Source organism: Marmota monax, unplaced genomic scaffold, assembly GCF_021218885.2.
Source record: "Marmota monax isolate L192 unplaced genomic scaffold, Marmota_monax_Labrador192_F-V1.1 WCK01_AAM20220418_F8-fsc00092, whole genome shotgun sequence".
Classification (NCBI taxonomy): Eukaryota; Metazoa; Chordata; class Mammalia; order Rodentia; family Sciuridae; genus Marmota; species Marmota monax.
The window spans coordinates 2,521,351-2,537,038 of NW_026692583.1; the positions used below are offsets into that span (position 1 = coordinate 2,521,351).

General features: G+C 51.8%; 1 protein-coding gene and 1 long non-coding RNA gene across 2 annotated transcripts; one reads left to right on the top strand and one right to left on the bottom strand.

Annotated features, from left to right (window-relative positions):
• Positions 1-950: 950 nt before the first annotated feature.
• Positions 951-6,595, bottom strand: LOC124093597 (uncharacterized). Its single transcript, XR_006852005.2, has 2 exons — positions 4,028-6,595; positions 951-1,145 (listed from the first exon to the last, which is right to left on the bottom strand). It is a non-coding gene; the product is annotated as an uncharacterized LOC124093597 (long non-coding RNA).
• Positions 6,596-6,636: 41 nt separating this feature from the next.
• Positions 6,637-15,429, top strand: LOC124093593 (4-hydroxyphenylpyruvate dioxygenase). The gene is made up of 14 exons (XM_046446116.2): positions 6,637-6,764; positions 6,878-6,904; positions 7,332-7,394; positions 7,696-7,800; positions 8,228-8,270; positions 8,423-8,505; positions 9,665-9,754; positions 10,710-10,813; positions 11,216-11,293; positions 11,985-12,147; positions 12,269-12,340; positions 13,679-13,801; positions 14,936-15,052; positions 15,130-15,429. Exons 1-14 carry the CDS (start codon positions 6,762-6,764, stop codon positions 15,238-15,240), a joined length of 1,182 nt encoding a protein of 393 aa, XP_046302072.1. The 5' UTR covers positions 6,637-6,761; the 3' UTR covers positions 15,241-15,429.
• Positions 15,430-15,688: the final 259 nt, after the last annotated feature.

The following is a 15,688-nucleotide window of genomic DNA, read 5'->3' on the forward strand; positions in this document are numbered from 1 at the left end:
GAGGTTATTTCTGGTCAGCTACAGCATGGTGAGATCAACTGAGAGCGTGGACTTTGGTGAGAGGCGGGCCTGGGTTCCATTTGCGGATGTCGACTTTCTAGCTGTGTGTCCTGAGGCACTTCTCTGAGCCTCCACTTTCTAGTCTGTAAAATGTGGTGATAAAACCACCTCAGAGGATTGATGAGGGGTTGGATGAGGAAAGGGCAGGGCATGTTGCATGCTTACCACAGTCCCTGCCAAGTAAAACAGAGTGACCAGAAAATGGGGGGAGTTCATGTTACTGCCAACATGACTGTTTTGAGTAAGCGCTCTGCCTCCAGAGGTGACTGCTTGGTGGATCACAACCCTTGTGTTGAAGACTCTTTTCTTTTACATTAAAATGTCAGCTCACTTCTTAGAACACCCAAAACATAGGGATGTAAGAAAAAGGAGATAAGTTAAACTATTCAAAAATTAAAAATTTTGGTGCTCCAAAGGCAGAGTGGCCATGCCTGTGATCCCAGGAACTCAGGAGGCTGAGGCAGGAGGATTGTGAGTTCAAGACCAACCTCAACAACTTAGTGAAGCCCTGTCTCAAAATAAGAAATAAGGACTGTTTTGGGGGCTCAATGGTAGAGCGCTTGCCTAGCATGAGCAAATCCCTGAGTTCAATCTCCCTGCTATAAAACACCCACAAGACTGACCCATTTATATTGATATTCTGGAGAAGGCAAAACGGTAGGGTCAGAAAGTAGGTCTGAGGGGCCAGAGCCCCAAGGGGGTAAGGGATGGAGGGAGTGTGAAGGTGGGTGGGTACATTTGAGGGATTGTTCTTTATCTTGATTGGGGTGATGGTGACACAACTGTAGATGTTTTCCAAGGTACACTGAACAAAGTGACTTCCGCTCCGTGTAAATCATACCTCAATCAATATAACCCCTCCCTGAAGTCTTGATTTGCAAAATTGTAAATTATGATGAAAATCGTGTAAATACAATTTGCTGCAGAACCAGGAAGGGCAATTAGATGCACTGAAAAGGAAATCAGCATGAAGACACTGTGCAGTCCATACTCGGAAAAGCTGAAGGTTCCAAGCGACAAGACTGCACTGGTTCCTCTTCCTTTAACCCTCCATCAAGTCGTGAGAATAGGTGGCATGTTTAGCACTGCGGAAAATAATGACAAGAACAAAATAAAAACCACCTGTAAATAAGGTTTTGTTTTTACACAAATGGTAACTTATCACATACACTGTGCCTTTTTGTTGTTGTGTTTTTAACTGAATGTACCCTGGAGCTCACACACACACACGAGGGGTATAATTCCACAGGACACACGTGTTGTCCACTGGGAACAGAGTCTACGGTGTCAGGGCAGGGTATGCATGGGCCAGGTCATCAGAATATCAGGACTCCCAAGGTGACCCCCACTGAGGGACCTAAGGCTCTCACTAGAGTCCAAATTATTCAGTTTCGTGCAGGTTGCAAATGGACCGCTAGAGGCATCTTGTTCTAAACCCCTTTGCCAGCCAACAACCAGTGGGGACTGGATTCAGAATTCAAAGATTGAATCAGCTTGCCAAGGCAGCAGGGGGTGTTTTCCTCCAGGAAGAAGGGAGAGCTTCCAGAAACATCACAAATGTCCTTTCCTCCTGTGCTGAGCCTCCCAGGCTTTTTGTATTATTAAAAAAAAAAAAAATCTGTTTGGATCTGGAACATCCCCCAAGCCCACGTGTTAAAGGATTGGTCTGGTTGCTTCTGGAAGAAGTGGGAACTTAAGAGGTGGGACCTAGGGGAAGGTCCTCAGGTGATTGGGGGCGTGCCCTCCAAGGGATAGTGAGAGCCCAGCCCCTTCCTCCTCTGTCCCTTCACTTCCTGGCCATGAAGTAAGTGGTTTTGTTGCATCAAGAGCCTCCACCATGATGCGCTGCCTCACTTCAGGCCCAAAGCCACGGGGCCAATGGACCATGGGCTGGAAACCCCAAAACTGGGAGCCAAAACAAACTTTTGTTCTTGTAAATTTATTTATCTCAGGTATTTGTTATAGTGACATAAAGTTGATGAATGGACCCACTCAGTAATTAAATCTTCAAATTTTTTCAGTAACCCCAGACCTTTTGTCCAGATGGGCTTTGTATCAGATAGGGGAAAAAGGGCATTTTTACAGAAATATTTTTATAAAACTTAACCAGAAAGATTCATTAGATTCAAGAAGGGGTTCAGGAAAAAAAAAGCCTGATTTTTCACAAATTTCCAAAATGGGTATACACAGCCTGGCATGGTAGTACATACCTGTAATCCCAGCAACTCAGGAGGCTCAGGTAGGAGGATTGCAAGTTTGAGGCTAGCCTCATCAAGTTTAAACAACCTGTTTCAAAATTCGGGACTGGGGTTGTGGCTCAGCAGTAGAGCACTCGCCTAGCATGGGCAAGGCCCTTGGTTCGATCCTCAGCACTACATAAAAATAAATAAATAAAATAAAGGTATTGTGTACAACTGCAACTAAAAAAATAAATATTTTTAAAAAAACATAATAAAATTTAAAAAATACTTTTTTGGTTGTAGATGGATACAATGCCTTTATTTTTATTTTTGTATTGTTATGTGGTGCTGAGGATTGAACCCAGTGCCTCACACATGCTAGGCAAGTGCTCTACCACTGAGCAACCCCAGCCCTAAAAAAGTTTTTTTTAAAGGGCTGGGGAGTTAGCTCAATGGCAGAGCATACCTGGGTTCAATCCCTAGTACCAAAAAAAAAAAAAGAAAGAAAGAAAGTTTTATATAACAGACCACCAAAGCTGGTGATGCTCCAGTGGTCAAGGGTTTGCCTAGCAGGTGACGCCTTGGGTCTGACCTCTGACACTGTAAAACAATAAAGTAATCAAATTTAAAAAACAATACATGGGCTGGGGCTGGGGCTCAGTAGAGCCCCAGGTACAGCAGTCACCTAGCACGTGCAAGGCCCTGGGTTCAATCCTCAGCATCACATAAAGATAAATAAAAATAAAGGTATTGTGCCCAACTACAACTAAAATAAACAAATATTAAAAAAATATATATATATATGTGTGTGTTACAGATATTATATAGATTATATATGTGTATACATATTTATAAATAAATAACATGTAATACATATATATATTACATAGAAAATTTATTTGTATGTGTGTATATAAACATATACACACACATACATATATATTTTCTACATATATATATATATATATATATATATATATATATATATATATATATAATTTCCCAGCCAGGTGCGGTGGCGTATGCTTGTAATCTCAGTGGCTCAGGAGGAGGAGGCAAGAGGATCCCAAGTTTAAAGCCACCCTCAGAAACTTAGCAAGGCTCTAAGCAACTCTAAGCAACTGTCTCTAAATAAAATATAAAAAGGGCTGGGGGTCAGGGCTGGAGTTGTGGCTCAGTGGTAGAGCACTCACCTAGCACATGCGAGGCCTTGGGTTCGATCCTCACCACCACATAAAAAATAAAATGAAATAAAGGTATTGTGTCTGACTACAACTAAAAAAAAAGGCAAAATATTACGGAAAAAAGGGGGGGCTAGGGGTATGGCTCAGTGGGTGAGTGCCCCAGGGCTCAATCCCTGGTCCTGGTACAAAAAATAAAAAATAAAAACCTACCCTGTTGGTCCTGAGCTGCTGAGCAGCCTAGATGAAAAAAGTCTCACTGGGTCTGCTCTGCATTTGACCTAGTACTTACTGTGGGTGCCCACTGGGAGAAACTGAGTGAAGTGGAATCAGGTTCAGACCACAGTTGCAAAATGCAAGGGACCAGGAACAAGCAAGAGAGGCTGGAGGGGTCCAGGCCCTGTGACGTGGCCTCCCCAACATGCTGCTGTGGGTGGGGATCCTGAGTTAAAGGAACGGACCACAGAAAGATGGAGCTGGAACTGGGGTGTGGCATGTAAACTCCCATGTGCCAGGCCCTGGGTTCCATCCCCAGCACTGATAGGGAAGGAAGGAGGGCAGGCAGGGTGGGAAGAGCAGGCTGATCTTGGATGAGCAAGAGCAAACCTTTCATCAAGACTTCTGTAAGTGACCCAGGTGATCCAGCAGCTCCAAGGTGTTTTCGCCCTATGTGGCTCCACAGAGGGGTGACTCCAATCTGCCACCATCATGGAGTCAGGATCTGACTCACTGGGCAAAGCAACTGTGCCTGACTTCGGCTTGGAGTCAGTGTCAGGCACCTGGGCCATCAGGGTGCCAAGGAGGAGGGCGCCAGGGCGCCAGGGCTGCGGCCGCTGGGACGCTCACACTCCACCCAAGGGAAGCTGCTGCTTGACTTTCAGCCTTTCATTCCCCAAACAAAGCTTCTGCCTTGTGAAGCAGTAGAACCAGGCGGGGTCATCGCCAGTGTGTCAGGCTGAGTAGAGATGCCATGGCTGCCATAACAGCGCCAGAAGTCCCCAAGAGCAGCCCCAGTTCAGTGACTTGCTAGGAGCACTTGCAGTCCTGGTTACAGCCACACGCACGCTGGGATTCACGACAGCCAAAATGCAGAGCCAAGTGAGCAAAGGGAAAGGTACACCAGGTGAAGTCACAGGAAGCCAGCAAAGCTCCCAGTCCTCAGGCCCATGGGGTCACATGCTCATTCCTGCAGCAGCCTGTGAAGTGGTCTCTGCGAGGGACGCTGGATCAAGTCAGAGTCCACCAAGATTTTGCCAGGGGTGGGTTGTTGGCACCCTCTGCAGAGAACAGCCCAAATCCCAGGGAAGGGAAAAACACTGTGTGTGTGTGTGTGTGTGTGTGTGTGTGTTTCTCCCCGCTGTGGTGCCAAGGATCAAACCTAGGGCCTCACACATGTAGGCAAGTGCTCTACCACCCAGCTCCACCTCCACCCGCCACTTGTGCAAACCTCTGGGCATAACCACTGTTATCATTTCTGAAATCCAGGTTCCAGGGTGCCAGCCCAGCCCCCAGTGTGTACCCTTTCTGCCCCTCAGGGTGTGGTGCAGGTTGGCCCATCTGTTTAGAGTGACCGTTGAGCAAGGTCCCTGGAACCCACCTCTTGGCCCAGGCTGGGCACAGAGAGTAACGGCCACATCCCACTGCTGCTAATCTGTTATCACCTGAGCCCAGTCTGAGCTAGTGGCATCAGGGAGGAACAAGGGTGCTCCAGACACAGGGCTACACACGTTCCCCTCCCAGGGCTCTGCCCACAGATGGCAGTGGCACCTGTAGGCATCCAGATGGGACTCAGACACACAATGTTTCTGGAAGCAAAGTCCAGAGGGGAGGAAGAACATAGTCACAACCCCTGCTCAGTTGAACTGGACACCAGCCTTTGGCTCCCAGGGCTGCTGATGACGTGCTTCCTGGATTCAGCAAACTTTGACCTTGTGCCCAGCATATTAGCCAGGCCAGGCTCCAGGAATAAGGGTTTGAATTGGCCACAGTGTGCAGGGGACAAGGTGTTCCTGCTGGCTTGGGGGGATGGGTGGGCTGCACTGAGCTCTTCTCCCCCAGTGGAACCTTCTAGGCCTGTGAGCTCCACTCTAGTTTTCTCAAATGGAAAATAGACTCAGGGAGCTGAGGTGGATGTGGGTGGTGGGGAGGCAGGAAGCCTGGAGAGCCATCTAGGAGGTAAAGAATGAGGGGGTGGGACCAACTCGCCTGCCCATAGAATAGCCCAGAAGACAGAGAAAGGCAGGGAGGGGATGGGTGGATGAGATCCAGCTGCAGAGTCCAATGGGCTGCAGGGCAGAGTTCTGTTCTGACCCCAAGGTCACCAGCTCTGTGACCTTGGGGAAATGCATTTGCCACTCTGGCCTCAGTTTCCTGGGGACATCAATATCTCCCATTTCGATGCAATTTAAACTGTGGGCCCCAGAGGTAGAAGCCCTGGTTCACACTCCAGTTCTGTGCAGCCACTTGCCAAGGGCACAGCCTGGGAGAGTCCTCTGTGTGTCCTGTACTCCAACCCCCAGGGTTGCTGGCCAGGGTTTCCATCATCAAAGCAATGAAGAGAGTTTCAGGAGACTGGCATGGACCCAGAGCCTGGTGGGTGCTGGAGACTGGGCAGGGGCAAGGCCAATGCTCTCTTTCAATACTCGGGCCATAGCAATGTCAAGGACTCAACCCCCATCAGGGCCCCCCAAATCACAAAGAAACAGCTATTGAGCCTGTATTCTGTGCACTGTGCAGGTCCAACTCCAAAGACTGACACTGTATCTCACAGAAGTCCTTCCATGCTATTATGGTTCTCATTTTATAGATGGAAAAATTGAGGTCAGAGGGTCTGTGGTGTTCCCCAGTAAACAGTATATAGCAGAACCAGAAAGCAAACCCCTGAACACGTGCTCCAACTGCCATGGATAAACCCTTTTATCCCAAAGACAGTCTAAGTGTTTGTTCTGCCAAGAGGAATTCAAGACCAGCCTGCAAATTCCTGGAGTAAGAAGTTCTCAAGCTACCACTGCCCTCAAGCTGGCCTTCGCTTCTGAGCTTTGACTCTGGATGGCAAAGATCACAGTCCCACCCTGGGGTCCTGGCGGAAATGTACCCTGGGCTCCTTGCCCTGGCTCTGCCCCCACTGCCTAGTGGACCAGGGTAAGTCACTCCCCCTCTGAGCCTGGCAGCATTGCCTTGTCCTGTGAGGCTCAAGGCCTTTGGAGCTGAGCTCACCTCCCCACCCCCAGGCGGGCCAGGGAGGTAGGGGAAGGCCCTGCCCCCTGGTAAATACGACTGTCCAGCACTCCCAAGCTGCGTGTCCCGGTCTTCCTGGCAGGAAGCTTGACCCAGATCAGCCATGGTGAGGGTCTGCCTAGGGCCATGGTGGCTCCCTGGGGGATGAGGACCTGCCATAAGACTTCAGCAGTGCCTGTCCCCCTGGCAGAGCCTCACTGTCTTTTTCTTTCTCCTTAGACGACCTATAGTGACAAAGGAGCAAAGGTGAGCAGGAAGGGAATGGGGGACCTGGGTCTAGAAGGGAGTCTGGGCTGGGGAGACCAGCATGTGAGCACAAAGTGGAGAGGAACAAGATTGGGGGTCTGTTAATACCTGGGCTCCCCCAGACTGGCTGGACTCACTTGCACCCTCCTGAAAAACTGTCACCTCTTCTTCATTTACCTGCTGAACTCTTCATCTCATCTGGAAGCTCTGGCTAAGTCTCCCTTCAATCCCTGCTGCTGTGGCTGTTCCTCCTGGGAAAGCTGGGCTGCCTCCTGAGGGGCCTTCCCAGTCCCAAATACTCCTGCACACTCCAGGGGCTCAATTTCTAAATGAGCAGTGTCTCCTGAGGCCAGGCAGAGCTCGGTGGGGTTTGGCCTCTCCTAGGTGCTGGAGCTGAGTCAGCCTCCCTCCTTCTCTCCTCCTGCAGCCTGTGAGAGGCCGATTCCTTCACTTCCACTCCGTGACCTTCTGGGTTGGAAACGCCAAGCAGGTATAAACCAGGGCAAGGTGTTGGAGTGGGCAGAGGACAGGCAAGAGGGTCCCCTGGACAGGGCAGGCCCCCAGCTGGTCTGGGATTGAATCCTGGAATGGGGAAATGGGGGCCCAGTAGGGATCCAACACTTTGAACCCCAGCTGGAAACTTCTGGGAGGGCACAATGTACCCAAGAGCAGCCTTTTCCCCAGTGCAGTCTCTGCTTCTGAGCAAGAGGGCAGGCAGGGGACAGGGACTCTCATCTGGGCCCCAGGCAGGTTCTCCACCCTCACAAACACTGTCACCTCTCTGTCTTTAGGCTGCCTCCTTCTACTGCAGCAAGATGGGCTTTGAGCCACTAGCCTACAGGGGCCTGGAGACGGGCTCCCGGGAGGTGGTCAGCCATGTGGTCAAGCAAGGAAAGGTACGTCCACACCCCAGGGACCCCTTGCTCTCAGAGCTCTCTTGGGGGCTCTAACGTGGTCGGCACCTTTGCAACAGGGACCTTCCCAGGCGAGTCTCCTCAGCCTGGTCCAGTGCTGGCCCCACAAGTTCAGCAAGCCAAGGCCATAGGTGTAGGGAGTTTCAGCAGAGTTGTGGCCCATGGGGTTCTGGGAGTTCTCCCCCAGGGGACCCAAAAGCTGATAATGGGTCCCAAGGGTGGCACAGGAGAAAGTCCCCAGCCCTTATGACCAGGGGGAGAGGCAAGGCAGAGAAGGAGCTAGAAGCTGTGATTCAGGAGTCCTGCATGGCTGCCCCCTGCTCCACCAGGGGTGAGCAGGACGGAGGGGAGGTGCACCTGCCCACGCTCCCCTGAGCCACCAGTCACACCCTCTTCTCTACCATGGTAGATTGTGTTTGTCTTCTCCTCTGCACTCAACCCCTGGAACAAAGGTGAGGGGCCCCGGGGTGGCAGCAGGGCTGTTGGAGGGGCCAGGGGTCAGAGGGCAGGGCCTGGGAAGGGCACGAGGGGGGCTGAGCCCAGAAGGCTGAGAGCCTGTCCAGGGGCCTTGAACTCCAGTGCCAGCGTTCCCTGCCGACCACAGAGATGGGCGACCACCTGGTGAAACACGGGGATGGCGTGAAGGACGTGGCTTTCGAGGTGGAAGACTGTGACTACATTGTGCAGGTGAGAATGCACCTGGGCTGGCCTGGGAAGAGGCCTTAGGCGTATCTGGCTCTCCGTGGGCCACAGGGACCCTGTCAGTCATGGCTGGATGTTGGCATGACATACCTAAGTCCTAGTGACAGAAGCCTGGCCCTTACTGTGTGTCCTCGCTTTCATGTTCCCACACATGGAAAATGGGGATAATCATAGCCTGTACCTCACTAAGTTTTAAAAGAGGAAATGGAGCCAGACATGGTGGCACATGCCTGTAATCTAGTAGCTCAGGAGACTGAGGCAAGAGGATCAAAAGTTCAAGGGCAGAGTCAGCAACTTAGTGATGCTCTAAGCAACTTAGGGAGAACCTGCCTCAAAGTAACACTAGAAAGGGCTGGGGATATGGCTCAATGATTAAGTGTCCCTGGGTTTCAAACACGGGTACCAGAGAAAGAGAGGGAGAGAGAGAGAGAGAGAGAGAGAGAGAGAGAGAGAGAGAGAGAGAGAGAGAGAGAGAGAGAGGGGGGTGGGGAGAGTGGAAATTACAATTTCTGGACTATGACTCTGAACCAAATGCAGTCCTAAAGAATGGTGAGGCCCTGGGTTCAATCCCCAGCACTGAAGGAGAAAAAAAAAAAAAGATGGATTGGAGGTTCAGAGTAGATTTCAGAGCTAGCATGACTGGGTCTGGGTGAGTTCGTGTTCCTCGCTGTAGAAGGCAGACAGGGCTGCTGTGAGGACTGCCGAGTGCATCCCCAGAACAAGCCTGGCCTGGGTGTCGCATTGGCCTGCAGTAAGCAAGGGCTTGCTAAATTAAGGCACAGACTTGGCATGCAGGGCTCGTGGCACAGGGCCCGACACACAGAGGTCACTTTAGAAATGTCTACCCCCATTCTTCTTATCCTCCACTCTTTGTACAGGGAGGGATGCTGAGGACTGGAGGGGGAGGAGGGCCACAGAGTGAGTTAGGAGAAGCAGACACACCCACCGCCTTGTCTCCCAAGCCCCAACTCTGAGCCTGGGCCTCAGTTTCCCTTCTTGCTCAATGGGGACTAGGCACACTTTGGAGGGGGGACAGGTGACATTGCCATTTCTGAACCACATAGAAACCAACCCAGCCAGAGGAGCAGGCCAGGACTCGGGGGCCCCAGCCCTCACTGCCTCCCCCTGCTCCATCTCCCTGCAGAAAGCCCGAGAACAGGGGGCCAAGATAGTGCGGGAGCCCTGGGTGGAGGAAGACAAGTTTGGGAAGGTGAAGTTTGCTGTGCTGCAGACGGTGAGTTCCCTTTGATGTCCCTGCCCCTCCTGCTGCCAGAACCCACTGAGATGCCAGGATGCTCCTAATTCACCCCATTATACCATCCCACCCTTGGGCCTCAGAACATGGACTTCCCCTGGGATCTGACCTCTCAAAGTGCCTGGCCAGAGTGCAGAGGTGGCTGGGGCCACCAGCCACCCTTCCCAGGTTCCCCTGGCCCCCCCAGTGGGAGGTGACAGCTTGCGGGGCATCAGCTTTGTGCAGGGACTTGTTCAAAAGGAGAGAAGGGTGGGCCTGGGAAGCCATACCCCACACTAGCTGTGAGACCTACTTCCCTCTCTGCAACTCAGTTTAAATAAGGTGGAACTGGACTCCTGTGTGACCTGGGGCACACTAATGCACCATTCTGTGCCTCAGATCCTTCAGCTGGAACCCTAATCAGGGCCATTGTGAGTGCCGAGTGTGACCATTGGCGTAGAACACTTAGAAGAGCAGAGCCTGGCACACCATAGGCACTTAGCAGAGATGACTGATTCTGCAGCCCTTGTTGCTGTAGGACAGAGAGGGCCCGAGGTCCCACCTCCTCAAGATCACATCAGGCATTAATCCTATTGATCACCCTTCAGCATGATTAGAGCTGATGCCTCCATGGTTATCATCATCAACACAGTTTCACTGAGCACCTGCTATGCGCCAGGCACTGCCTAGGATCCAAAGACAGCATGATGAGTAAAACAGCATCCCTGTCCTCACAGGGCTTCTGGTCCCCTGAGGCAGTTAGATTGAGATTGAAACTCCTAAGTGAATGATAGAAGGCAACACATGTCAGTCAGGGGAAGTGACTTTCCCAGGATTGATTTAGGAACTCAGGCTGGGTCAGGGCCATGAAAAGACCCAGCCCTGCCCAACCTTGTCTCCCTGCCTGAGCATGGGTGGGGTCCTAGGGCTGAGCCAGTCTGCTTCCCACCCGCAGTATGGCGACACCACACACACTCTGGTGGAGAAGAAGAACTACACCGGCCGGTTCTTACCTGGATTCGAGGCCCCCCTGCTCAAGGACTCCCTGCTTCCCAAGCTGTGAGTGCCCATGCTGCAGGAGTCGGGTGGAGAGCCCTGAGGCGGGTGGAGAGCCTGTCCCCCTCCTCCATGTGGACTGGGCTTCTGTGATGGGACAGAGCTCCTGGTGGCTACTGGAACCCTCTGAGGGCACAGAATACACAGGCCACAACACCTGAGGGCCCCAGGTCCCATCCCAGCTTCCTCCCTCCTCAACCACTGGACCTTGGCCAGGGCGCTGCAGTTTTCCATGGCCCTGGGTCTTCATCTATAAAGTAGGGGTTGCACTAATGAGTTAATTAAGCGCTTTGGTCCCCTGTAAGAGCTGCAGAGGTGGGGGCTGTGGTTATTACGGGGGCAGTGGGATTGGTGAGATTTGGGGGGCAGCCTTCTCCTTGCCCCTCAATACTGTCCTTTTCCTAGGCCCAAGTGTGGTCTCGAGATCATCGATCACGTTGTAGGAAATCAGCCTGATCAGGAGATGTTGTCTGCCTCAGAATGGTGAGCCCTGTCCCTCCCCCACAAGGGCCCTTGCCCTAGTCCTTGTACCAGGTGGAAAGGAGCACAGGTGGGTGGGAGGTGAACCTGGGCCAGCCCTTCAGTTATTCCCCATACATTGTCCCCTGAAGAACGAGGGGTTCAGGGCCTACTGCAATCCACATCCCCCCCCATGAGGAACTGCAAGGGTGTTCCTTCCAGTCAGTGGGGGGCAGATGCCTCTACCTGACTTGGTCTGCTTCCTGCTGACTTCCCACAGCGGGAAGTGGGGAGAGACCAGAGCAGAGGTCTGAGCTCCCTTTAGAACAAACCCAATCATGGGAACTGACTGGCTCTGACCATGACATTAACATACTCCTGAGGCAGAGCCCTGGGTGACCTAATCACCTCTGAAGGTTCCCTAATACCATTGCACTAGCAGTTAAAGGCCAGCAGGAGGCACAGGAGCCCCCTGCACCACCCAGTCCCCCTACCTGAGCATGGCCTCCTATGTGGCTTCTGATATGAGACACTTTATTTCCACCTTGAGAAAAACTGTCACAACAAGGGTAAAGACCTACAGCATGTATGATGTGATTGTCATCTCCCTTCTGGAGCCCCCTTGGGGACATGTTCTGGAGGGTGGAAGTGGGAGCAGGGGAAGCCAGTCCCAGGCCAGAACTCAGAGCAGATGTGTCCTGCCTGCCACCTGCAGGTACCTGAGGAACCTACAGTTCCACCGCTTCTGGTCTGTGGATGACACACAAGTGCACACAGAGTACAGCTCTCTGCGCTCCATTGTGGTGACCAACTATGAGGAGACCATCAAGATGCCCATTAATGAGCCTGCAATGGGCAGGAAGAAATCCCAGATCCAGGTGCGGCCCTGCCTGGCTGGGGAAGGAGAGAGGAGGGAAGAGGCTTGAGGCCTCCGGCAGGGCAGGGCAGGGGTGTGGGGAATGGAAGCAATGACAGTGGCCTCCTGTTCGCCTTTCCCAGGAATATGTGGACTATAATGGGGGAGCTGGAGTCCAGCACATTGCCCTGAAGACCCAGGACATCATCACAGCGGTGAGAACACCATCCCTGGTCTTAAGCCCCCTCCCTTCAGCTCCAGGGATGGTCTCTGCAGAATGGGAAGGGAGGGGACAGTGGCAGTCTGGGGTCCCCTTCTCCAGCCTGGAGGGCTGACAGGGTTCCCTGCCTGGTTCCTGCAACTCCTGTGCAAGTAATCCCTACCCATCTTACTTGGAAGAGTTTGGTGTCTCTAGAACACTCTGGCTTTAGTGGTGACAGATGCTAGAGGATAAGGAAGACTGCATCCTGCTCCCAGATCTGCAAGTCCCTTGCCATTTGTCTCTGGGGCACTCAGCAGCCTTCCTGGGCTTCAGCTGCCTCACCTTGAAAATGAGGATATTATACTATAAGATCAGACTTGTGCTTTCCTCCAAATCAAGCACCCTGTGTCTGTAGCTCTAGCCCTTGGGGAGGCGGGTCCTGCCTAGGCCTTAAGGGGAAGAGCCTGGACTGTCCCATCCAATTCTGTGGAACTTCATTTGTATCATGTCTGTTGAGGCCCTGCCATGTGCTAGGTGCTATTTTAGGTATGTGGGACACATTAGTAACAGTTTCTGCTCTTATGGAGAAAAAAAGCAAATTAAATAAATAGGTGGTGTGAGAGGTCTGGAAGAACAGGTGGGATATAGGGGAGCAAGGGTGGGGGCTTTTCACCTTTAAAGTGGGTGAAGGAAGGTCACATGGGGAAGGAGACTTTTGAGAATGCAAAGGGTTGGAAGGACAGAAGCCCGTGGAAATCTCTAAGAAGGACCCCGGGCAGGAGGGATGGCCCAGGCAAAGGCCCTGAGATGGACATCTTCCAGGAAGGTTGCAGGAACAGCAAGGAGATCATCAGTGTGACTGGAACAGAATGAGCAAGGGAAAGAGAGGTGGGAGATGGAGTCTAAGGTGGAAGTGGGGGCAGCTGGTGAGGGCCTGGCAAGAACCTGGAATTGGACTCTGAGATGAGGCACCACTATGAAGTAAACACTGAATGACATGATTTGGCCTGTGTTTGAATAAAATCCACTCTGGCTTCTCTGCTGAGAACAGATACTTAAATCTCTCCATGCCTCAGTTTCCCAGTTATGAAATGCACAGAGCAGGATTGCTTCAGGGACAGGAGGAGGCAAGACTAGAAAGACAGGCACATAATGGGTGCTCTGTGAATGTCAGGGATCCCTGCTCTAATGGGACTCAGACAAGGACAGAAGGGGCTGAAGCCACACTGCATCCTGGCACTCAGTAGAGCAAGGACAGGGATCCTGCCTCCTCATGGCCCAGCAGCTCCACCTGGCTTAGGGACACTGAGCCTGGAAACACAGAGGCTGACCTCAACCTGCTCTGCGACAGATTCGTAGCCTGAGAGACCGAGGCCTGGAGTTCTTGAGTGTTCCGTCAACCTACTACAAGCAACTTCGGGAGAATCTCAAGACAGCCAAGATCCGGGTGAAGGAGAGCATTGATGTGCTGGAGGTGAGGCCCAGAGGGATGCTAGGCCACAGGCAATGTGAGCCCTGAGTTCCATCTGGCCTCCCCCACCCTGCAGCAGACACAGGCACACAGAGGGAAAACCAGAAAGAAACAGAGTGTGTGTGTGTCGGTGCCATATAAAGTTAAAACAAGCAACCTAGGGCTACTTTACAGGAAGTGGCGAACTTTCTGAGAAGGTGACTTTAATTGAAAGCTATATAATAAGAGGGACCTGGCCAAGAAGAGAGCTAGGAAGAGCATCCCAGCAGAGGGAAGAGCAGGTGCAAAGGTGATGGGGTGGGAGCAAGCTCCAAGTGCTTGAGGAGCAGGAAGAAGGCTCATGTGGATTGAAGACAGCATCTGAGAAGAGGTGTACCAAGGCAGGTAGGCGGTTCCACTTGGGGGCTCTTAAGACAAGATTTTGCACTTCTTTAGCCACAAAGCATTGAAGGTTTTTTTTTTGTTTGTTTTTGTTTTTTTTGGTTTTTTTTTTTTGTTTTTGCTTTTTAGCAGGTTTTTTGGGGCATAGAAGTCACATTAAATGTTACCCATTATCTATATGTTAAAATCAAAATGAATTTTAGATTTTTTTTTTTTGTACAAGGTATTGAACCCAGGAGTGCTTCACCACTGAGCTACACCTCCAGCCCTTTCTATATTTTATTTACAGACAGAGTCTCACTGTGTTGCTTAGGACCTTGCTAAGTTGCTGAAGCTGGATTTGAACTCGTGATCTTCCTGCCTCAACCTCCAAGATGCTGGGATTACAGGCGTATGCCACCATGCCCAGCTCAATTTAAGAACATTTTCATTTTCCCCCAAAGAAACCCTGATCCTCTTAGTTGTTACCTCCCAAACCCTCCACTTCACTCCTCCTGCCCCAACTTTAGGCAACCACTAGACTCCCTTTGGTCTTACAGATTTGCCTAGTCTGGAATTTCATATAAATGAAACCATACAACATGTGATCTGTTATGACTAGGTTTTTTTCACTTAGTATAAAGTCTTCAAGGTTCATCCAGTTTTAGCCTAAGTCAGTACTTCATTTCTTTTTGTGTGTGGAGTGCTGGGGATTGAACCCAGGACCTCGCACATGCTAAGCAATCCTTCTAACGGAACTCCCTGTCTCTCGCCCAGGAGCTGAAAATCCTGGTGGATTATGACGAGAAAGGCTACCTCCTGCAGATCTTCACCAAACCCATGCAGGACAGGCCTACACTCTTCCTGGAAGTCATCCAGCGCCACAACCACCAGGTAGGCCCTGAGCAGGGCCTGCAGGGAGCATCATCTGCTTTCTGGGTCCCCAGCTCACCTGCTGTCTCCCACTCCAGGGTTTTGGAGCCGGCAACTTCAACTCGCTGTTCAAGGCTTTCGAGGAGGAGCAGGCGATCCGAGGCAACCTCACAGATCTGGAGACCAACGGGGAGGTGTCCGGCATGTAGGCCCCGCCCACCGAAGGCCAAGCCCCTAGTACTGGGACACGCCCACCTTCCCCGCCCTCAAAGTCAGATCCGCCGGGTCACGCTTCCCCATTTAGACCCCAATCGACTTCGGGATCCAAGGCTCCGCCCACCACTGACCACGCCCCCCTGGTTGAGCTACTCTTGTGATTAAAGTGGACCTGGTCCAAGGCGGTGTGTGGAGTTTGTGCCCGGGAGGAGCAGTGGCGCCCCTTCGCCACGAGGGGGAGGCCAGAGCCACGGCATTTCGGAGGCATCTCCTTAGGATCCCTGCGCCCTGCGACCCAAGCCAGCGTGGGGTGGGGTGCAAGCGCTTTGCTAAGCGGGACTGCGCTGGTCTGGGGGATTTCTGGAACATGGGGACCGGGAGCCTACAATCTAGAGAAAGGACCGGTAATACCGTTTCCTAGAAAACAGTCAAGCAGGTCTG

Coding starts and splice junctions, on each gene's coding strand:
- LOC124093593 (XM_046446116.2), top strand. Junction 7,801..8,227: donor ATGTGGTCAAGCAAGGAAAG/GTACGTCCACAC, acceptor CTACCATGGTAG/ATTGTGTTTGTCTTCTCCTC. Junction 15,053..15,129: donor TCCAGCGCCACAACCACCAG/GTAGGCCCTGAG, acceptor CTCCCACTCCAG/GGTTTTGGAGCCGGCAACTT.